This window comes from Callorhinchus milii, unplaced genomic scaffold (genome assembly GCF_018977255.1).
Source record: "Callorhinchus milii isolate IMCB2004 unplaced genomic scaffold, IMCB_Cmil_1.0 Scaffold7, whole genome shotgun sequence".
Classification (NCBI taxonomy): Eukaryota; Metazoa; Chordata; class Chondrichthyes; order Chimaeriformes; family Callorhinchidae; genus Callorhinchus; species Callorhinchus milii.
The window spans coordinates 4164983-4189288 of NW_024704748.1; the positions used below are offsets into that span (position 1 = coordinate 4164983).

Below are 24306 nucleotides of genomic sequence, written 5' to 3' on the forward strand. Positions count from 1 at the left end.
AAAGGGGCAGACATCTTAAAGGGGCATGGCGTGGGCTCACAAGGGGCATTGGATTAAATTGCTCTAAAGTTATTATAGTTATGATAATACTCCTTGCACTTCATACAGCGCCTTATCCCCCCCTCGTTCAGACGTCTCAAAGTGATTCACAGAATACACTGCAAAGTAGATTGACTGGGTCTTTTATCTGTGGAATGATACGCAGTTAGTCTCCAGATAATTTTGTGAATTCAAGAATTATTATTATTATTATAATTCAGAATTGAGCATTGCAATGCATCGGTGGAAGGGAGGATCTACAAAGCAATACGGTTTACATTGATGTAGTACCTTTTGCGTGAGGAGGGTGTCTCAAGGCATTTAGAAGCGGCGTCAAAAACATATTGTACATGTATTGTAAGGACAAAAAATGAACTTTTTTGTATGAATGGAATAAAATCCATAAAATATGTGTTTAATCTTGCAAATAACAATTGGAAGGAGATTTAACCTGGTGCTTCAGTGAGATTGAAAACTAAATTTATGAGAAAGAATAACTTTTAGGTTTAAAAAAAGTATGAGATTATATACTCTGCCTCTTTGTCAGGAAACATGTACTATTTGTGCATTTAATAATAGTAATACTTGTACTTGATGTAGCGCCTTATCACATCTTTGAGATGCTTCAAATGCCTTAACTGAATATACTGTAAAGTGTGGCAACTGTATTTTGTGGGCGAAATGTGGCATCCAATTACGCACAGCCAAGTGTTTGAGAAGATAAAATCGTGAAAGGTTATTTTGGACACTTGGTCGTCAGAAACAAGGAAGCATAAGGGCACGGTTGCCTTTGGAAAAGTTAAGGGAGACGTTAGAACAAAAGTTTCAAGCAGAGGGCTACCTGATTTGCCACAATAATAATACTTGCATTTGGTATGGATGAACTTTTGATATCGATATTGCTTCACAGGATATACTGTGAAGTGCAACAACTGTGTGTATTGTGGGCAAACAAGTAGCAGTTGAGCAAATTGGGTTATTTTATTGGGAATATAAATTATTCAATAATAATCCTTGTATTTGATCTAGCACCCTACCATGTCGTTGAGATGTATCAAAGCATTTAAATTCTTATCGTGCCATTGTGTTGTCTCAAAGTGATTAAATTCAAGATTATGAAGGAGATTAAGGTTGATATGTAAAAATATGTCCAATAGAGTGAGGATATCAAACCCCAATGGACATAAGAAAATCACGCAACACTTTTCAGACAAAAGGAAGTGGATTTGTGCAGTAAGTTGCCATGAAACCTGCTTTATATCAGACATTTAAGTGAGCAACTCAATCCATTTCTGGTGAGGGAATGGATTGAGAGCGAATTGATCAAAATAGTGGATGGACATATACGGTCTAATAATTAATACAATGTAAATTCTTTCATTTGTTGGCCAGGACACCAGGAGAAAACTCCCTTCTCTTTTCAAATACTACCATGGGATCTTTAACATCTGCCTAAACAAACAGAAGGACTTCAGCTTAACATCTCAATAGAAGGACGAATCTCCAACGATGCAAAGCAGCCCCAAAGCTTTATCGAATCGTCAGCCTACGTTATGCAAGTTCAGACCTGAGAAATTGGAGTCAAGGGATTAAGAATAAATTGAGGGTGTTATCATTTGATAGGATACCTTTTTTTGACAATAATCCTTACATTTGGTATAGCACCTTCAGGAGGATGACTCAAAGCACTTCACAGGATATACAGTACTATAAGGTGCAGTGACTGTACATAACCCCAGCACTGAAATTGTGCTGAATCAACCTAGATTCCATTCAATCAAAGGCCAATGTATGTCACTTACATATAAAACAATACTGATATTTGATATGGCATCTTTCACGTCAGGAAAACTCTCCTCCCGGGGCAAAGGAATTTGGGCAAACTGATCGGAGTATTTTTTTTTAAAAAAAATTAAATGAGTATTTCCCAAGAAATGATCGGAATTCAGTCCAAAGTCTATTTTTCAATTTAAAAATTTTATTAACACTGTACAGTAAAACATACCAATAAAACCTCCACCCGTATCGTTATGTTTCCATATTGCTCCGACACAAAAGGACAATTGCAACAATCCCTGAAATATTTACACAGCTCAGACTTTATACAGTAACTTCACAAAATCCTGAGACAAACGACGCAATGAATTGAACTGCATTTAGTATAAACTCAGTTAGCTTGGATGCATGCAAATCAGAAAGGCTGACGACACAGAGACGTGGGATTCAACAATCATTTAAAGCCTTAGAATTAGAGCAAGGCACCAGCATTTGTCTTAAGCTTGTTTTTAAAGTCTCGTCCAACTTCCAGAGGTAGTTGCGTGCCGATGTGCTCGCAAAGCTGGATGAAGTAAAAATGACGTAAGTGTACATGTTTGATTCAGGTTCGACGCGTCAGGTGCACAAACTTTAAACCCAGAAAATGGCAATGTACAAACCACTTGTATTATAAGATTAAAAGTAATATTCCAGGTCGCTCATTTAGTCGAGACTCGGGATTGGAAAAATGGGGGCTTTGAACCCTGGTGAGTCCTCTTAGCCCTTCATCCTGCCGAGGTCGATAAAATGAGTGAATCGGTCTTAAAATGCACCCTTCCGTGGTCGGTAGTTAAGTGGGATCTCCCTTGGATTAAACTGTCCCTGATGAGATACACCTGATAAACCAGGTAGACGTGGAGGTGTAGACATGTCCAACATCTAATCAACCTCAAGCCTTCAATGGGTATAAGGGATGAATTGGTCGATTATCATACTGCAGGGGGAAGGAAAGCTGGATTTCTTCCATGGCTCGATTCCCATAGTGGACAGAGAAACTCAAACCAAATTCTTGCAGCATCTCTCTAGACAGGGAATGGAATTCAGATAGAAATAATACACCCAAGTGGTCCCTTCTGGTAAATGACTACGGGAGATTTTGGCAGATGTGCCAAGGCCAGGATGAGCAACAATAAAGAGCATGATTTAGCCAATTAATGACCCATCAATGACTGTAGATCCAGACAAACAATAGATTTCTAACTGCTGCACTCCACACTTTGCATTATCGCTCTTTCTTTGAATACACCGGCAACACTTATTACACGTTCTCAACAGGACGCACATAAAAGTAGACTGTTTATGCAAATGCTTGCTACAAAGACAATGATACAAAGCTCTGAATTGGCACCTGAATTGTTATCAATGTAAAAAGTGTGGGCAATGTTACCACCTCTTTGGTTGATATCAATTTCTCATTGGTCTTACTCAAAAGATTTCAAAATACATCAGACAGTGAAAGACTCTACCCTCCATCCCTCCCCCCCACCCGACACACAGACACACAAACACACACAGTACATGTATATGTATCTGCACAAGACAGTTGGCAAAACACCCACCTGCTTGTGCTAATGAGATGAAGCCATCTTCAGCTCTGATGCAGAAGATGCACTGATACACATGGGCAGTTACGAAGCTTAGACAGTTATTACGCTTGATATGCACTACTGTATTGGATCATTTCTTTATATATTTATAAAAAACCACAAAGCTTAAAATCAGACATGGTCTATGTTTCCCATCACTTAAAAGCTTTTGCAATTCAACATCAAGATTCCTTCCATCAGTGCAGAGTTTCTGATGCCCTGTTATTTCAGCATGAGAGAGACACTTTTATTGGGCTGAACTCAAATTGGTGGACCGACGACGGTATTGGTACTGTGTCCAAAAGAGTACTGGGGAAAGTGTAAACCGAGCTCTCCAAACTATTGTTGTAGGTCATTTCCTCTGTGGAGCATGGTTTGACGGGGGAGCTGGGAGCGAGAGAGAGGACCTCAGACTCGTACTGCAGCAACTGGTCCATGAAGCCAAAATTGGGTGAAATGGCAGCTCTTCGTTGCTTGATGTAATCGAAGGCTTCCTCCAGTCGTAGCTGCTTGCTCCTCATTAGGTAAGCCAAGCAGATTGTGGGGGAACGGGAGATGCCTGCCTCACAGTGTACCAGGACCTTCCCTCCTTCTTGTCTCACATTATCTGTTTAATTAAAAAAAAACTTCAGTTAAATCAAAGAAAGATCTAATAGTAATACAATAATAACCCTTGCATTTGATACAGAGGGAGTTCTGCTGGGGGAACTCTGCACTATTGGAGGTGCCTTGTGTTTGATATAGTACTTTAACACATCGTTGAGACATCTCAACGCACTTCACAAAATACATTGTAAAGTGGATTGACTGTATTTTGTTGGTGAAACATGGGTCCGTCTCTGTTCCCAGTGACCAATCTGCCCATACAAGTCCTGCCAATGAGCCAGTCTGACTGGTCTATCAGCCAGGTCCTGACCTCTAAACCAGATCGGCTCTTTGTTCCAGAGAAGATGCTAAAAGAAAATGAGTTGCCTGTTCAGATGCTCTTTCAAAAAGAGAAGTTTCCCTCTCTCCCACCCCTGCCCCCCCCCCCTTCCAGGTGTCCTGGCAACAAGTCTCCAGGTACAATTGGTAATTTGCTTCACGACTGTTTGTGCGTCACACACTGGCTGTGATGTTCGCCTACAAATACACAGTCACTATACTTCTCAGAAGCGTTGGACACTGCTTTAAGATGTTATAGCAAAAGCAATGATCTTATTGAGGCTAAGACCAAGAGAATTTTCTGTTGCCATATTTTTCTGCAGGTGTTGAACTCCAAAATTGGGTGCTTCTTTTTTTTTAAAATGCAATGAGGAGCAAGTATAAAATAGGCCGTCAGAAGCATCAAGTATCACATACCTATGAAGTCGATGGCTTCCTGGAAACAGGAACTGATGTCTGCAGTTGCGTTATCTTCCACTGGGATGAATTTATAAAGATATTTGCCTTTGAAGTACTCTGCACAGTTACGGGAGACATTCAACAAAGCAGTGATGCAGAGATCATCCAGGAAGTCCAGTCTGGAGGCATGGTAAGCACTACCCAAGTATAGAAAAGGTAGGATTTCAACAGGTGTGCCCTGCAAAATAAAGACAAGAGCCATTGATAAACAACAACTGTATATTTGTGGGCAAAAAATTGGGCGAATTGTTGGCCAGGACACTGGGAGAGAGAGAGAGAGAAACTTGCTTCTCTTTTTGAATAGTGCCGTGGGATCTTTAACATCCACCTGAACAGGCACAGACAGGACCTCGGTTTAAACGTCTCATCCAAAGACGATTGTAAATATCCATTTAATTCTAAGCAGGTTCCGGAAGGATGCGTGTAACTATTTAAACAAATCTTAACAGCATTAACTCAATGATCTTGACACTTCTCTACTGCAGCTGTTAATATCCACTCAGCAGACAGACCGATCAAATTAACCTGAAGTGGATTTGAATACAAATTTGGCTGCAAGTTTGCATTTCATGTCTCATGGTCGTGATTTTAACAACACCGCTGAAAATAGCAGAAGTTCAATAAGTTCCTGAAACTTTTGCTGACAATTTGAATTGAGTTACACTGAACCCAAATAACGTAGATGTTACTTCCACATTTCTGTGCGGTTTTGACACAGCTGTTGCATTACTGAAACATAAATGCCACGTGAAAGAGCAAAACGGAGCCGCATTTTGGAGCTCCGGGAATTTTTTGTTTCCTTGGGAGCGTTGGGCCTTGGGAAGACTGGGCGGCCAGCGATCAGCTGTTCATCTCCATAACGCCGGCTTTTCTCGTAGCACCAAATTCTGGCACAAAGAGCTGATGTGATGCAGAGTCCAGGTTTTGGCTGACAGACCAGCCAGTCTGGCTCATTGCAGGAATTGGGTGGGGAGGGATGGGGGGAGAGGGAAGTGGGTATGTCAATGGGAGCAGGGATTCTCGTTTCGCCTACAAAGTACATAGTCAACCCACTTTACAGTATATTCTGTGAAGCACTTTGAGACGTCTCAACGACTTGATAAGGTGCTATATCAAATGCAAGGATTATAATTATTATTATTCCCACTCAGCTCCTGTTAACCCAGTTAAGCCCCTATCGGGTAGGGTGGTCAAGCAACAGGAAGCTTGTCAGAATGTGCTAGTAATAAACTCTGGGGTTCAGGGGAAAGAACTGTTCTAACGGTTATTTCAGACTTGATTTCGGTTTACTTTGTGTGAACAGACACAATAAGAAACACCTTTCGTTCTCTATCTCTCTCACATCCTGATTGAAACAGAACATATTAAAATGCGGCAAACAGCAAATTTCACCTCTTTCTAAAAGTAGAAGCAAAATAAAAGGAACGTATTCAAGAGAAAATACCTTTAAAATAACATTTAAAAAAANCTTTCAAAAACAGGAATTATCAAAACTGCAATGTATTGTTTATATGTCCCAATGTGGTGTCATATATCATTGGCAATCACCAGCAGCAGATTTTAGGAAGCAAATAACAGGCCATTTCCTCTTTTGCGGTAGGGTATTTCAATTAAGAAATGTTGTCTACAGTTAGTCAACTTTGGTTTTGCTTTGACTTCACGCACCTGGTCATAGGCTGGCCTGCGCTTGGTGTCTTCAGGCACGTCGATGGGGCTTGAAACCGGTTCCTTCAACTCTTGCACACTGCTGTAGTTCAGGCCAGGCTTTAGCTCCGTGCAACACTCAGGATATTGGGAGTGAAAGTTTTCATAGCCTCCTGAAGATGAGGAGAGAGAGAGAAAAAAAATAGGAGAAAGTGTCATTGGCTTGTCACTCGCTTCTAGTCAAAAACAAAGAGGATGTAAACTGGGAAATTAGTTAAACTGAACCAAGTGCATTTCACACAACAGCCTCAAAGGAGAAAACTTTCAGCACAAAATCTTTAGCACAAAATCCAACTCTAATCTCAAAAGGTGAGAGATTAGCATTCAGCAGTTCCCAGCAAAGGGCATATGGTTCCATTTGCTCTTAATTATTTTGGTGTCTCAGTTCAAGCCCATGTCAAGATTTAGAATTTATAATTCAAGGCTGACAGTCTAATGCAGTGCACTGCATTGGCTGAAGTGTCGTCCTTCATATTAGACATTAAACCGAGGTCCTGTCTGTGTGTATTCAGGTGCACGTTAAAGATCCCGTGACACCATTCGAAACGAGAAGAGAATTTCTCCAACCCGGTGTCCTAGTCAAGAATCCCCCAGATAAACTTGGTCATAAAATTCACTTGTTGGCTGTTTGTGGAGCATTGTTGTGTGCAAATTCGCTGTCGCATTTGCTTACAAAATACCCAATCACTAGACTTTACAGTAAATCTTGTGAAGCAGTTTGAGGCATCCTTCCGAGATGAAAGGCGTTGTATCAAGTGTAAGGATTATTATTTCCCCCTCCCCTCTCTTCCCACATACACGCGCACACACACAAACTCATATATACACAGTTGACAGACTAGGGATGATTAAAGAGATTTTACTGATAGTGTGGAGTGACTGCCTTTTAAGATAAGAGAGCTCTGGATACCCACTGAAGTGAGGCCAAAACTGAGCCTTTTTAGCTCCAGCTTTTTTTAAGGTGACAGCGGGATGCACTCAATATCAAAATGAAATAATTGAGCGAAAGGTGGAAATGAGCAGAATACATAATGCCATTTCAGCAAGGAAAATAAAATTTACTTTTGCTTTAAAATGTGTGACGCATTAATAATAGGGTTCAGAAGGCCGTGGGGTTCAAGCCCCATGTTGAGACTTTGAGCTTTACAATTCAAGGCTGACAGCCCAATGCAGGGCTGGAGGAGCACTGCATTGTCGGAGACATCGTCCTTTGAATGAAATGTTAATCCGAGGTGTCGTCTGTGACTCTTCAGGTGGACGTTAAAGATCCCAACGCTATTCTTAAAGAGAAGGGCGTTTCTCCCAGTGTCCTGGCCAACAACTAGCTCCCTCCAGTGTTGGAGGGCATTACAGGGTCATTCGTTCTGATGAGGTATGAACCCAAGTTCCTACCTGCCTCCTGTTCAGGTGGACATTAAAGATCCCACTACACTATTCCAAATGAGAAGGGAATTTCTCCCGGTGTCCAGCAATCCCTGAGCCCAGATTAATGGATCATTCGCCCACAAAGTACAGTTACTCAACTTTACAGTATATTCTGTGAAGAGCTTTGAGACATCGCAACAATGCGATAAAGTGCTCTATCAAATGCAAGGATTATTATTATATTTGGGTCCCAAAATCAGTCACTGCACTTGACAGCGATTAACCACAAGGGGAGGGAGCGAGGAGGGGGTAGAGAGTCGAGAGGGGAGCTGAAGGCACGGTCAAAGAGAAAGGTCTTGAGACCGGCCTTGAAGGAGGAAAGGGAGGAGGCGGCGAAGGCACTGGGGGATAGAGTTCCAGAGCCTCGGGGCTGAGAACCCGGCCACCGATGGTAGGGCGGTTGGGGCGGGGGATGTGGAGCAGACCGGAGCCAGAGGAATGGAGGGTACGGGCAGGTAGGTAGGGGGATAGTAGGTCAGTGAGGTAGGAGGGAGCGAGGCCATGAATGGCCTTGTAGGTGAGGATGAGGATCTTGAATTTAATCCTCTGGGGGATGGGGAGCAGTGGAGGCGAGCGAGGGTGAGGGTGGGAGTGATGTGGTCGCGGTGTCTGGTGCGGGACAGTACACGGGCTGCAGAGTTCTGAATGACCTGCAGTGTGGAGGGAAGGCCGGCGAGGAGAGAGTTCCCATAGTCCAGCCTTGAGGTGATAAAGGCGTGGACCAGAGTTTCAGCAGCGTGAGGGGTGAGGTGGTGCCATAGTCTGGCGATATTAATCAAATGTAAGGATTATCATAAATTAGCCGAAGCTCTCAACTAAAGGCTGTCAACACTGTGTGTGGATTCCAGCCCCAGGTGACTGTAGGCATTTTGGTTAATTTAGAATTAAAATACCAAAATTAGCAGAACAAGAGACAGCATTGTTTAACTAACGGCAGTTCAAAGCTTGCTCCAGGCTTTGCTTGACTCATACCATATGCACCTCTAATTAACCTACACCTCCTTGCACGTTTGCTGCAAGTGCCGGATTTTATCTGATCGTTAGGCTATTGAATATGTATTGCTTAATTATTTCTAAATAAAATCCTTTTTTAAAAAAATATATTTTTCCCCAGTAAATCGATTTTGAAGATGATATCACACGAATCATTGTGGATAAATTAGTTGCCTCTATGCTCTGCCCAGGTATGATTCAGCGGATGCAAATCTGACTGAATTTCTCTGTCCAAACAGAATGACACCTCCCTCATACAAATTTCTATCTGATTGCTCAGAGTGCCTCATCAGAGCAATGTCACGTGTTAACGTGAGTTTCAGTAACACATTCCTCACATGACACATGCTTAGCTACCACTGAACACCCACAAGGGATTGGAACACAAACACAACAATAGCATAACACAAACATGGGAGTTTTGCACCCTTTATCTTACGATTGAATTTGGTCACGGCTGTTTGTGGAACACTGCTGTGCGCAATTGGCTGCCGCGTTGCGCCCATAAAATATACCGTCAATTCAGTTTACAGTGTATTCTGTGAAGCGCTCCAAGACGTCTGAAAGACGTGATGAATGCAAGGATTATTATTATTATGATTTTCATCACACCTTAATCAGTGTCTAAAATACCAACCCTTACAATGAATAAAAAAGGGATTATTTGGGCTTTATTTCCGAATTACTCAACAACCACCACTTCCATTTGTAAAGTGGTTTTCACATAGGAGAACGTCTCAGCAGTTAACAGTGAAGAGGGCGGGAGTAGAGCAAGGTGGAGGTGCCCATAGGTGCGGTCAAAGAGGTAGCTTTTAAAGTGGGATTTAAAGGCTAATAGATGGTTGGGGGGATGTTGGGAGACAAGGACTTGTTTTGCCCACAAAATACAGTCAATTCACTTTATAATATATTCTGTGAAGAACTTTGAGACACCTCAAAGACGTGACAAGGCGCTATATCAAATACAAGGATTATTATTGTATTATTATTTATATAGTACCCTCAAACACTGAACTGTGGCAAAGCTGGACTTCAAAACAAGGGGTAGAGGAAGGGAAGTTCGAGAGATTAGGTCCATATAATAATGAACTCCCTACTTGACCCTATAAGAAGTCTGGAACCTCAAATTATTAGAAAAATTAGATCATCACCATTTTCATAAATCAGCCTCGACAAATAAGGGTGAGGGGAAGAAAAATGGAAGTTATTTCACCCTATACAACTGTAAATTGTATTCTAAAATACTTTTTTTTAGAAAAAAATAGGTCTGAGCAACTAGCAACTTCATGGGAAATGCACAGGGTATTTTGCATGAGAAAATTATTCAAAGCTTCCTGCACTACAAGGGGAAAACCATCTGCCATTTGAAACAAAATGTTTCCTGTGTAGCAGGAACCAGAGCTATTTCAGCAATGGTTCTGTGTTATTATGGCTGTATTGTAGTTTCAGCGGGGCTGTGCTAATAGAAATGCCCCTTCCGCAGAAAACCCCAATGTTCATTGGAAAAACTGGCACACTTATTGAAGTTTAAATAGACAATCATCAGCTGTGTGAAAAATAATTTAGATTTGATGCCTTTTTTTAAAAAAAAGAAATCTCCATCTGACAGGGCGGCTTTTACATCGGGAGGACGTCAGTGGATTTTTCTGGTCTCATAGCACACCCTCCCCCCACCACCGACAACTCAACGCACCCCACCCCAGCACTGCATTGGAGTGTCGGCCTGAACTGTACGAGTTCAAAATCCCAACGTGGAGCTCCAACCCACAGCCTTCTGACTCAGATGAGAGTGTTACTCACTAAGCCAGGCTGACACCCTTCTAAAATGATGGTAGAGGGAATTTCAGCACAGAAGTACAAAGGACTATTAATATAGCGTAGGTTGAAGCAGTTAGAGAGCGTTCCTCCACTCAAGCCTTCAACAAGATGTTCTACGGCAGCTACTCATAGTTACTCATACCCACCCCCAGTGTTTATCTTAACTCTCCTTGGGATAAAGATTCACAGAAAATGACACATGGAAAGCATTCCATCTTAAATGTCACATCTTAGGAGGCTTAATAATATTCACACGTCAGATACTTGGAAAGGTTGGGATACTTCAGTTTCCCACTCAATGGGGTAACTCCCCACCACCCAATAACTTGTTTAACAGATTGTGCAAAGTCCAGTATAGCCACACCAATCTTCACATCTCAGCATTGGGTCAGTGATTTGTGTGGTTGTAAACCGGTTAGAACTGCAACCAAATTTGGAACAGGAAATTCAATTGTTCAAGGCAGCAATCAACAATTTATTGAGCCTGGCTTGATTTTAATCATAGTAATAGTAATCCTTGCATTTGATATAGCATCTTATCACGTTGTTGAGACATCTCAAAGCGCTTCACATGTTTAATGGCAATATTATGTGTTTTTCATCATGGTAAATGATTTCTTTTTGCATTTTCCAGGCTACTTGATAACAAGTTTTATTACTAGAAATACTTAATTTTTTTTTTTACGCACTCCTATTGGCGTGTACATAATGCAGTGTACCCATTCCATGTTGCCCTTGTTCCAGTTCCACCTTTATTGAACCAAGATCAAAACATGTCTGGCAATTTTTGATCTTGGTTCAATAAAAGGAATCCAGGAGCGGGATTGGGGAACTCTACCAACTTATCAATTTCCCCTGCAACCTATATTTTCATCTCTTCACTGGTACCAGAGACATTGCCAAATGCAATATGATAGCTCCTTAGAGCACTTTGTAGGTTTTAAAACTATGCCATGCCAATAGTCAACAAGGGGAGCTAGTTATGGAGGTATTGCTTTCATTCCCTGGGTAAGCTACCTGGGAAGCTTATGGTTAAAGAGATTGAAGGATGACAGCTGAAACAAGGAATAATAATAATCCTTGCATTCGATACAGTACCTTATCGCATCTTTGAGACATCTCAAAGCGCTTCACAGAATATACTGTAAAGTGAATTGAGTATTTTGTGGGCAAAACGCAACAGCCAATTACGCACAGCAGTGTCCCACAAACAGTTGTGGATTGAATGACCAAATTATTATTGTTATTTTTTAAAGGAAATATTACTCCCAGAAAAGCGATCGGTCAATCGACTAATAATCAAGTTCCTACTTACTGCTGGGTAAACAGAGGCGTGAGTAAAGAAACTTGCCCAGGTCCTTTCGCTTGCAAGGCAAGTGCTCTAACCACTAAGCTTTAGCACTCCCAATAAAAGACCAATGGGTGTACTTGTTTAAAAACAAGCAATTTCTCTTCAATCTGGTTCCATACACCACTCAAACCTGGATTACTTCAAGTTTTACGAGAGGTTTATGCAGATGTAAGGTGCACAAGGTTGGAAATGCCTCGCAGGGCATTCAGTGCGTGAAGTGTAAAAGAGCAACAGGATATTCTGGATCTGAAACACACCTGAAATGTTAATTTGACTTTCTGGTTCAGATGCAGGTTGACCAACCTGCTCTGCATCACAAGGTTTTATTTCAAGTTTTTAAGCATCTGTGGACTTTGCTTTTATTTAAAAAACACTTTGCGGCTGATGCAGTGCCTTCCAGGTTGGGAGTATGTCTCAAAACACCTCACAGAATTTACAATGCAAATTTACATTTCCCTGTATGTAGTCCTTTTCATGTTGGGAGGACATCCCAAGGCACTGAATAGTCTGAAGTTTTGCAACCAAACTGGGGATGGGGGCTGAGGGGAGTGGGGTGGGAGAGAAAGATGGCCAAAAGTGCAGTCAAAGGGGAAGGCCTTGAGGTGGACATTGAAGGAAGTGAGGGAAGAGGAGAGTCGAAGGGACCCCAGGATGGAGTTCTGGGGGGGGCAGTTTTCAAGGACCTTCCATTTAAACTGTGCCTTCAGTCATCTTCCCTACTCCACTCCACTTGCCCTCACCCCATCCTTCTCTAATCCAACTTGAATGCAAACCCCTCATTGTCCAGCGCCTTGGGATAACCTCCCGATGTGAAGGGTGCAAATATAAATGTAAGTTGTTGCTGTAGTGACTATTAAGTGCTATGGGAAACTACCCTGCATGATGGGTGTTATATAAATGCAAGGTGTTTCGTGGAGACCTGTAGCTCAGTGGTTAGAGCACTCGCCTCACAAGCAAGAGGCCTGGGTTCAATTCCCAGCAGGGCAAAACCTTGGGCAAGTTTCCTTACTCCACAAGCCTGATAATAGTCCCTCAAAAAAAACAATAATAAATTGGTCACTTCAATCCACGACTGCTTGTGGGACGCTGCTGTGCGCGTTTCGTCTATTCTGTGAAGGGCTTTGAGACGTCTGGAAGACGTGAAAGGCGCCATATCAAACACAAGGATTATTTATTATTTTTATTTATAAGGTGGTGTAGTGACCGTATTTGCAGGAGAGCTCTCTCTCTCTCGGGCTATCTGTAATTTTGAGAGCCATTTTAAAGAGCTAAGTAACCATGCTCATTGAACATTGTAGGGATTCCATTAGAAACAGATAATCCAAGCATTCCCTCCCACTCCCTCCCTGTCATCGTTCACAACATCTAACTGCTTGACAGAAACACACAGTGGTCCCTTTTCATGACTATTTCAGGGAAAAATGCATCATGGATTATCTTTTCCACTTTGCAAGCGAGAAACCAGAGTTCAATTCCAGGCAGAGGGCGAAACCTTGGGCATTACTCCACACAGAGCCTAATAATAATCCCTCCAAAACCAAAAACAATAATAAATTGGGTCATTTTCAATCTACGACTGTTTGTGGGACACTGCTGTGCGCAATTGGCTGCCGCATTCGCCCACAAATATACAGTCAATTCACTTTACAGTGTGTTCTGCGAAGCGCTTTGGGACGTCGAGAAGACGTGAAAAGCGCCATATCAAACGCAAGGATTATTATTATTTTCCAATGGTGCTGAGATTCCCTGAAAAAAAAACCCTCCCACTTGAAACTTAAGGAAAACCCCAACCAAAACCTCCTGTGTTTTTAAATCCCTGCTTTAAAAGGAAACTGGGTTAAACCGGATCAATATCTGGGGTGTTGTTTTTTTTTACTCATTGATGAACACCCTTCAATTCCGATGCAATTCCTTTCACTCAGTGCCAGAATTTCCCAAACCAGGTGCTTTCAAACCAAACTCAAGTGGAAATGAGTCCAGAGAAAATATCAACAGCCAGAAAACACTCAAGTTTGCACCATCAGTTTTAGAATTGAAATAAATCTCGATACGTTGTAAATGTCAGTGGCAAATATATGTATATGTAAATATATATATATATACAAATATATATATTAAAAAAAATAACGTGTTCCATTTACACTGTATTTTCTCAGTTTAAAGTGTCTTTATGTATATATATATTTACACTTTAAACTGAAAAAATGCAGTGCAAATGGAACACGTTATTTCTTTTTAAAAAAAACGACTCTTGGCCATTTGGTTTGTAATTGGAAATCATCATCAACAAAAAAAACCAAGAGCGGAGATACAGGAGAAATGTCTAACCATCAAGAAAAACCAGGGGGAATTTTATTGGGGATTTTTAACTCAAACAGTGTCTCTGTGTGTGTGTGTGTGTGTGTGTGTGAAAATTGTATTGGGGATTTTAACTCCGTGTCTGTGTGTGAATTGTATTGGGGATTTTAACTCAGTGTCTGTATATGTGTGTGTGTGTGTGTGTGTGAATTTTATTGGGGATTTTAACTCAAACAGTGTCTGTGTGTGTGTGTGAATTTTTGGGGGGATTTTAACTCAAACAGTGTCTGTGTGTGTGTGTGTGTGTGTGAATTTTTGGGGGATTTTAACTCAGTGTCTGTGTGTGTGTGTGTGTGAACTGTATTGGGAATGTTAACTCAGTGTCTGTGTGTGTGTGTGTGAATTGTATTGAGGATTTTAACTCAGTGTCTGTGTGTGTGTGTGAATTGTATTGGGAATGTTAACTCAGTGTGTGTGTGTGTGTGTGTGAGAATTGTATTGGGAATGTTAACTCAGTGTGTCTCTGTGTGTGTGTGTGAACTGTATTGGGAATGTTAACTCAGTGTGTGTCTGTGTGTGTGAGAATTGTATTGGGAATTTTAACTCAAACACTGTCTCTCTCTCTGTCTCTCTGTGTGTGTGTCTCTCTCTCTGTCTCTCTGTGTGTGTGTGTCTCTCTCTCTGTCTCTCTGTGTCTCTCACCTTTGAGCAGGTAGACCTTGACCCCCGCAGACGCGCTGGTGCTGAGTGTGTTCATGACGATCTGGACGGTGCTGTCCTGGTCCTTGGTGGCCGTGTGATGGCTCTGTTGGCGAGTTCCCAGCACCAGCACCACAGCGGACACCCTCCCGTCCCGCAGCCGACTCCGGGCTCTCTCGTCCGGGACGACGAACCGCAGAGGCACCGCTCCCCCTCTCGACCTTCGGACCACCACCGAGTTGAGGTTCGCGTTGCACGACCCCTGGACGTGGGAAGCGGTGAAGGAGAGGAAAGGGCGACAGTCGACGACCAGACTCCGACCCGTCTGTTTCCGAAGGAATTTCTTTAAGCGCCGACTGTCGATTCCTGGAACCGTCATCGCGGCGAATGGCTTTGTATTCATTTGGTTTGAATAATTTTAGCAAAAAAAAAAGATCGAATATATATTTATGTGTAACACACACACACACACATATATATATATATATATATGATATATAATTCCGATCGTCTTCTTTCTCTCCACTCCCAACACACAACCCCCCCCTTCCCCCCCACAAAAAAAATACACCCTTTTTGAGAGAATAATAATTAAAAGATAAATATAAGGATATCCAGGACAGAAAGTTTTAAGGCAACATTTCCATCTCTGTCTTTCTTTCTTTCTCTCTCTCTCTGTCTTTCTCTCTGTCTTTCTGTCTCTCTTTCTCTCTCTGTCTTTCTTTCTGTCTCTCTCTGTCTCTCTGTCTTTCTTTCTGTCTCTCTCTGTCTCTCTGTCTTTCTTTCTGTCTCTCTCTGTCTATCTATCTTTCTTTCTTTCTGTCTCTCTCTCTATCTCTCCCTCTCTCTGTGTCTCTCACTCCCCTGGTCGCTGGGGGAGTATTTGCTCAGCAGCTCTCCCTCTCTCTGTGTCTCTCACTCCCCTGGTCGCTGGGGGAGTATTTGCTCAGCAGCTCTCCCTCTCTCTGTGTCTCTCACTCCCCTGGTCGCTGGGGGAGTATTTGCTCAGCAGCTCTCCCTCTCTCTGTGTCTCTCACTCCCCTGGTCGCTGGGGGAGTATTTGCTCAGCAGCTCTCCCTCTCTCTGTGTCTCTCACTCCCCTGGTCGCTGGGGGAGTATTTGCTCAGCAGCTCTCCCTCTCTCTGTGTCTCTCACTCCCCTGGTCGCTGGGGGAGTATTTGCTCAGCAGCTCTCCCTCTCTCTGTGTCTCTCACTCCCCTGGTCGCTGGGGGAGTATTTGCTCAGCAGCTCTCCCTCTCTCTGTGTCTCTCACTCCCCTGGTCGCTGGGGGAGTATTTGCTCAGCAGCTCTCCCTCTCTCTGTGTCTCTCACTCCCCTGGTCGCTGGGGGAGTATTTGCTCAGCAGCTCTCCCTCTCTCTGTGTCTCTCACTCCCCTGGTCGCTGGGGGAGTATTTGCTCAGCAGCTCTGGGTGAGTGATCACACACTGTTGCCATTTATACAGGGAAGCCGCCGGGGGTGACGTAGATACCCATATAAGGAGCGTGACGCCGGGAAGCCACCCCACGCCCCGCCCACCGCGCACGGAATGCTACGTCACGACAACACCATATTTGGACCTGGAGGGGTGTCCACCCACGTCGTACCAGTGAGTGAGTGAGTGAGTGAGTGAGTGAGTGAGTGAGTGAGCCTTTTGCTCACTCCCCAAAGGGCTGCTTCTCTGGACTGACTGGGAGGAAGTGGTCGACTTATTCATCAGAAATTAGTCAAACCCAGAGAGAAGGACGTACGCGTCTCAGACATTGGGCTGCGCGCGCCTCGGCTGCGCCCGCCGCACGCACGCACGCACTTTGCGGTGTATTCCTGCGAAGGGAAGGGCCTTCGAGACATCTGGACGATGTGATAAGGCGCTGTATAATAATAATAACCCTTGCATTTGATGTAGCGCTTTTCACGTCGGGAGGACGTCCCAAAGCGCTTCACAGAACACACTGTAAAGTGAACTGACTGTATATTTGTGGGCGGACGCGGCAGCCAATTGCGCACAGCAATGTCCCACAAACAGTCGTAGATTGAAAATGACCAATTTATTATTGTTTTTGGTTTTTTGGAGGGATTATTATTAGGCTCTGTGTGGAGTAAGGAAACTTGCCCAAGGTTTCGCCCTCTGCCTGGAATTGAACTCGGGTCTCTCGCTTGCAAAGCGAGTGCTCTAACCACTGAGCTACAGGACTCCACAAATGCACAAACTTTGTATCAAATGCAAAGGATTGTTATTAGGATTATCATCATTATTATTATTATATCTTAAAACCGTTAACTCCCCCCTTTTACATACTTCGAATGGACTTAGCTCCCTCGATGGACATTTTTAACAGCAGTCTCTGAGATTAATCTGACTCCAATAATTTTAATTTGTTAAAATCTCTATATCCTGGAAAGGCTGATGTCAAACCACGACACTGAAGACGAGTTAATAAATGGGCAATGAGCAATGACATGGGGGGAGGGGAAGCTCTAGCTGGGAATGTTTTTTTCCCCCAGGGATCAAGGTTATTCGTAAGCAACGTTTAAGCATGAGAACATTCATCCTGTCATACCAATGGGTACATACATTAGCATAAAAGGAGGGTATAAAGCAGGGAAGGAGAAAAGGTCATTTATTAAAGCAGTCAGGAGCACTCCTTGCACAGATCAAACAAGCCCAGTCCTATCCTGGCCTGCTCCCCGTCCATTCTTACCTTTTGGGGAAGTTTCTGCATCGATATTCCTGATTTTCCCGCCAAAGGTAATTCAAGCTAAATGTATCCTTTCCTGAATCTGTGGCTAATACTCTCCCGGATTCGGTAAGCAGCGTCTGTTCCAACTTGCAGTCACTGCACTTGATAACGATCACTCTCAAAAGGCTTTGAACATATGGGGATGTTTTGATGTACTCGCACTGCATCAACTGTCAGGATTATCATCATCTCTGGATTTTATTTGGTCAGCCAACACAAGCGGAAATCAATCGCCACGCTTGAAAGTATCCAAACCAGACTGAGAGCTTCATGTGCGTTTGCCACCTACATGTGTGTCTGAAATTGGAATGAACACCGTCTCCCCCAGAGGGACGCACCATGTTTACCTAATTCCAGAGAGTATTAGGGACAAGTTGGCAAGAGCCAAGGTTTAGAGTGTGCACTGGGGCTAACTGCTGGAGTTTTCCCGTTGCTTGTCCAACTAAGAGTTTGGCTTGCAGGGTTAACAGTGGGGAAAATCCCCAGCCATAGTGATCAGTCTGGCTCTGTTGACGAGCTGCGTTGGCTGGTCTGTCATTTGCAAATGTTCACAAGCAGCACTGTGACAGCAGTGTGTGACGGTGCACTACAATTAAACCACAATGAGCTAAAAGCCTTTTTGGAAAATATTAGCCTCATAAAAACACAAGGCAAAACGTGTACACACACACACACACACACACACACACACACTGTTATCGCGTCGGCTTTCCTGTCAGTCAATTGAGGGGCGTTCCAAGAAGTGAGCTTACCTGAACATTCCCCAAAAGAAAGAGAAAGCAAACGTCATAGGATTATTCTAAAAGGTCAAAGGCAGTAACTTGGTTACATGAATTATAAACATCTCTGTTATACGGTTGATTTATTTGCTGTACATCATTGTGTGTGACTCTGCTAAATTTTTACACGGGGACTTGTTTTTCTGGAAGCAATGGGAGGCGAAACTCATTTAATTAAAGTTTCAATTTAATCTGATTGTGAAGTACTGCAGTCAGAGGACCAGGGTTTGATTTCTGGGCGTGTTGAAACTTTAGACAGATTTCCTTACTCCCCACACCTTTGTTTACCTAGCAGTAAGTAGGACCCAATTATTAGTCGATTGGCAGATCGTTTCCGAGTGTAATAATCCCTCCAAAAAAAATTGTTTTTCAATCCACAACTGTTTGCAATTGGCTGCTGCGTTTCGCCCACAAAATACACAATCCACTTTACAGTGTATCCTGTGACGCGCTTAGAGCCGTCTCGACGACGTGATAAGACTCTATATAAAATATTAAGGATTATTATTATTTTTATTATTATTAATTCACGTTTGGGAATGATGTGTAAAAGGTGGGTGTGTTTCAATTTAATACCATTTGGTTTTGGTGACTGCTAAGTCAAAAAATATTAGCATCATCTGTAATTGTTATTCAGCGTAAATTGTGTGTGAATATTTATCCAGAGTTCCCACAGTATAGCGTTGGCTGATACACTGGTGCAATACAACAACAACAACAACAAACAACAAACAACAAATTGCATTTATATCACACCTTTTGCGTCAGGAGAACAGGATATTGGGGAACATTGCATTACTGGAGGTGATGTACATCAAATTGAGATTCTGTCTGCCTGTCCAGGAATAAGTCATTTTAACATCAAAGCTGTTCGAAGCACAGCTTTACAGTAATTACTGTCTCAAGAGTAGTGAGTGTTTTATGCATGTAAATGTGACAACCATTTCACATTAAACAGCCAGGAATTGAATGACTCATTTTTCAAAAGCTGAAGGGATGAATCGCCGTTCTCTTTTCCAAAAGGATCTTTTTAAGATCCCACGACACAAGGTGAAACGAAAGAGGAGCTTCTCACAGTGTAGTGTCTAAGTAATCCTCCAGACTAAGTTGATCATTTGTTTCATGGCTGTTTGTGGGATCTTCCTGTGTGCAAATTGGCTACTGCCTTATTCTACTTGACAGCATTTCAAATTGCTTTGAGACCGTTCAATGTTGTAGACGCTGTAACATCAAGCGCTGCGATTAATATTATTATAATTGTTTATTCATAGTGTGAATGTGAATTGCCACAAGTAGTGCAACACCTCCAACGACAACAACAATTTGCATTAATAAATGTGAACGCTTTTCAGATAGGGAAAAAGACCAAAAGTACTTCACAAAGTCTGACTGGGAACCGGATGAACTTGCAATTTTCTAGTACATTTTAACGTCAAAACTGTTCAAAACACTTCACAGTAATAACTGTCTCAAGTGTAGTGACTGTTTTATGTTTGTAAATGTGACAACCATTTTGCGTTATCAGCCAGTAGGTGGATGACTCATTTTTCAAAAGCTGGAGGCACATAGGAACAGGCGGAGGCCATTCAGCCCCTCAAAACTCCTCTCACTTTTCCAATAGTGGCATGGGATCTTTAACATCTACACAAAGATCGGATGCCTAGGACTATGGTAGGGACTATGGCATTCACCCAAAAAATATAGCCAATTCACTTTACAGTATATTCTGTGAAGCGCTTTGAGCTGTCTCGGAGATGCAATAAGGCACTATATCAAATGCAAGAATTATTATTATGGTGTGACATCTCAGCTAAAGCTGTCATCTCCATCAATGCAGTGCCTCCCCATACAGTATGGCACTGGATTATTAGCCATTAATGTCTAATGGATTCCAGAAGCTGCTCTGAGCTTCTCCTGAGAAAGGCACAATCCATTCTATGGTTGCCTCATGTCCCACAAACATCCATTAATTGCATGACTAATTTCTATTCAGTGGAATGTCGGCCAGAACACCAGGAGAAACTCCTTCTCTTTTTGGGTAGCATCTGTGAGATCTTTAACATCCTCATGAACAGGCAGACAGACCTCAGTTTAACATCTCCTCTGAAAGATGGCACCTCATACATGGAGCTTGAACCCATAACCTTTTCGCTCAGAGACAAGAGTGTTATTTTGGGTGTTTATGAAGACAGGGACGAAACTGCAAGATGGAAGGAATTTGGGGAAAGAAAGTCCCAGAGAACCCTCAGTGACTTTGAAGTGAAGGTTTTTTTTTTACAGTGGGCTTTGACCTTGGACACCCACTGAAGTGGATGCTAACTTCTGGGTACTTTCCAAGAAAGGCCACAAAACTTCACAAGAAACCAATCAACGGAAAAACTGAAGCTGCTCGTCGAAACTACTAAATCACAGGTTAGGCAGGGCATGACGGAGAACAATGAAACTGTCTTTCCTCCCACCGGAAATAGGAAACCAGCCACCAGAATTAGTATATATTAAGGGTAACGAACGAATACAAAACCAGTCTCTCTGCAATTCATCACATTTGAGTGCTGTGATTTGGTTTTGTATTCACGGCACTGTCAACTCATCCTTCAGAAAGGGAAATAGAAACAAAAAACAGGAGTAGGCCATTCAGCCCCTCGAGCCTGTTCTGCTATTCTATAAGATCATGGCTGATATGTACCTCAACTCCAATTACCCGCCCTTGCCCCGTATCCCTTATATCCTGACCTAACAAATACTTATCCACCTCCGTCTTGAAAATGTGAATGGATCCAGCATCCACAGCCTTTTGGGGAAGAGAGTTCCAGATTTCCACTACCCTTTGGATGAAAATATTATTATAAACCTAATGTGATGTTAAACCTAATGTCGATAAGCTTACTTATCTCTTGTTGGATTTCAAAAAGGGAGGGGATTTCCTTAATGGAGAAGTGAAAATGGGATCTAAGCAAAGACAGGAAGTGCCTGATCCAAATGGGATGTTCAGTGGCTATTTTGTGTTACAGTGGAAGAATGTATTACAGATGTTACAGATTGTTAGGTTCTAATTTGCATTTAATACAATTAATCACATTATTTATTAGGTGTTAGATTGGCTCAATCGCCTCTGTGGCTGAAGATTGCAGGTTTAAGCTCCACGTTGGAGGATTTTGACCTCGTAGTCCAGGCTAATACTCCACCAGCTGTGCTGGGGGGATGCTGCATTGTCAGAGATGCTGTCCTTCGGATGTGATGTTAAACCGAGATTCCATCTGACTTTTCAGGTGGGCATGAGTTAGAGATCCCATGACACTCACCGAAAAGAGAAGGCATTTTCTCCCGGTTTCTCACTGCATGGCAGTTTGCGGGACATTGTGTCAAATGGCTGCAGCATTTGGCTAGAAGTACACACAGTCACTGCACTTTACAGAAACACCGTGAAGCTCTTTGAGATGTGCTTAACGTTATAAGCGCCATATCAAATGTATTTCTTTGTGTGAGCAAATCCTCCAACTTACGAAACACAAATCCTATTAGGAAGCCACGCTTTAGAGAGAGGGAGTGAAACATCGAGATAAAAGGGTTTCTCAAGAGGACCATTGTAGGGCATCCAGTTAAGATGCTTGAACCGATCGAGCATTTTGAATGCCAGGCTGAAGTAAAACATAAATTAATTAAAAAGTAAATTGAGTAATTCACGTCACCAGAATACAGAAAACGAAGGCAAGGCTGTAACGACTTTACTGGCAGAACATGATTCGAGATGACTCAAACCAAATTTGGAAGCAACTAACAAATGGCAGAAACTGTCCCCTCTTCTCATCCATTTCCTATGCATTGGAAAAGTAAACCCAACTCAATACTTTAGGATGCAACAAGTCAGAGGAACAAGAGGACACAGGTTAAGATTTGTAAAGGGTAACTTCATTTCTTCTTTGCTCAGTTTTTCTTTGCTCAGAGGGGATTTAACGCCTGGAAAGGGTTGCCAGGAAAGGTGATAGGAAAGGCCTTCTTCATCCAGACCAGCCTTGTGATCTTGTCACAGTTTCTTTCGTTCATTATCAACGTAACAATCATTACATTTGTTGTAGCGGCTGTAATGTCAGAATAATAAATAATAATCCTTGCATTTGATAAGGTGCCTTATCACATCTTCGAGAAGTCTCAAAGCGCTTCACGGGATACACTATAAAGTGAATTGACCGTATATTTTGAAGGTGAAGGAAGGTCTCAAAGCACTTTGCAAAGGAATTGTATCAAGTATAATGACTGTGGATTTTTTAGGCAAACACGGCTGCCGGGTTCGTGCATAGCGAGGCCAAACAAACAGCTGCGAAGAAGGTGAATGACCGAATCTTGCCAGGGATTGTTGGCCAGGACACAGGGAGAACCTCTCTCCTCTTTTCAATTAGTGTCATATGATCTTTAACAGCCACCTCAACAGTTTGACATTACATTGGAAAGATGATGTAGTGCTCTCGCCCTCTAATTACTTACTAATTGTGGATTGACTATATATGTTTGACTGTGGGGGAAACACAGCAGGCAATTGGGCACAGCAGCGTCCCCACAAACAGTCGTGAATTGAGTAACCACATTATTAATTTTTTTTAAATTCTCTTGAAGGGATTATTAACTCCGGAAAAGCGATCCGCCAACCCACTAACAACCGGGTTCCTACTTACTGCTGAGTAAACAGATAAACAGAGGTGTGTGGAGTAAGGAAATTTGCCTAACGTTTTGCCCTGCCCGGGAATCGAACCCAGGTCCTCTCGCTTGCGAGGCATGTGCTTTAACCAGTGCTACAGGACTCCAAATACCACTACTAACATACCAATGTACCATATTGCATATTGCATACCAAGCAAAGTAGAAATCTTGTGTGTGAGGCGAGTGTTCTAACCACTGAGCTACAGAACTCTACAGTTCTCTCTTAATTATAAATGCATTGCGTTCGCAGAACAAAAAAGAATAATGAAAAGGTTTAGCCTCAGAATGACTGTGAGAGGCTCTTGACTCAGATGTGGTTGTGTGAGTTCGGGTGAATCACAGAGCCAAGCAATGAACACGAAGATGAGCTCTTTCATAATGAAGGGTGGGATTTTTAGGTGTGAGGAGTGAATGCAATGGAATGATTCAATTGTATAACCCAGGTCACTGAAACTTATCTTACCCAGTGATACAATAATTGCAGCATTTTTGGCATTTTTTGCTGCTTCACTGCAGATATTTTGTCCCCTCTGGGCTCAAATCCCTTTAGTTCGGTGGGAAATTTTAGTCATGGAGTTGACTTGCATCAATACTTTGTTCCCTTACTGAAAACTGGGTCTATTCCTTCACTTTCATGTGTCAGTGCAGGGGCAAAATGTTAGTCGATGAAATCATGTGATGGGATATGTTATCACACAAAAGCTTGTCTTTGGACTTCAAAGAAATTTGGACGAAATGAATCGTCTGATTGTTAGCTGTACAAAGGGTTTAGTTTGCTATGCCTTGCAATGGTAGTGGTAGTGGATTTCTACTTTGCTTGGTATGCAATATGGTACATTAGTATGTTAGTAGTATTATTTGGAGTCCTGCCTCGCAAGCGAGAGGACCTGGGTTTGATTCCCGGGCAAGGCAAACCTTAGGCAAGTTTTCTTACTCCACAAGCATCTGTTTACCTAGCATTAAGTAAGAACCTGGTTGTTA

General features: G+C 42.4%; 1 protein-coding gene across 1 annotated transcript; it reads right to left on the reverse strand.

Moving 5' to 3' along the window:
- Window positions 1-1997: 1997 nt before the first annotated feature.
- On the reverse strand, window positions 1998-15805 carry dusp5 (dual specificity phosphatase 5). Its single transcript, XM_042337069.1, has 4 exons — window positions 15115-15805; window positions 6489-6640; window positions 4782-5001; window positions 1998-4047 (listed from the first exon to the last, which is right to left on the reverse strand). The coding sequence occupies exons 1-4, from the start codon at window positions 15512-15514 to the stop codon at window positions 3668-3670; spliced, it is 1152 nt and encodes a 383-aa protein (XP_042193003.1). The 5' UTR covers window positions 15515-15805; the 3' UTR covers window positions 1998-3667.
- Between the last annotated feature and the right edge of the window lie 8501 nt (window positions 15806-24306).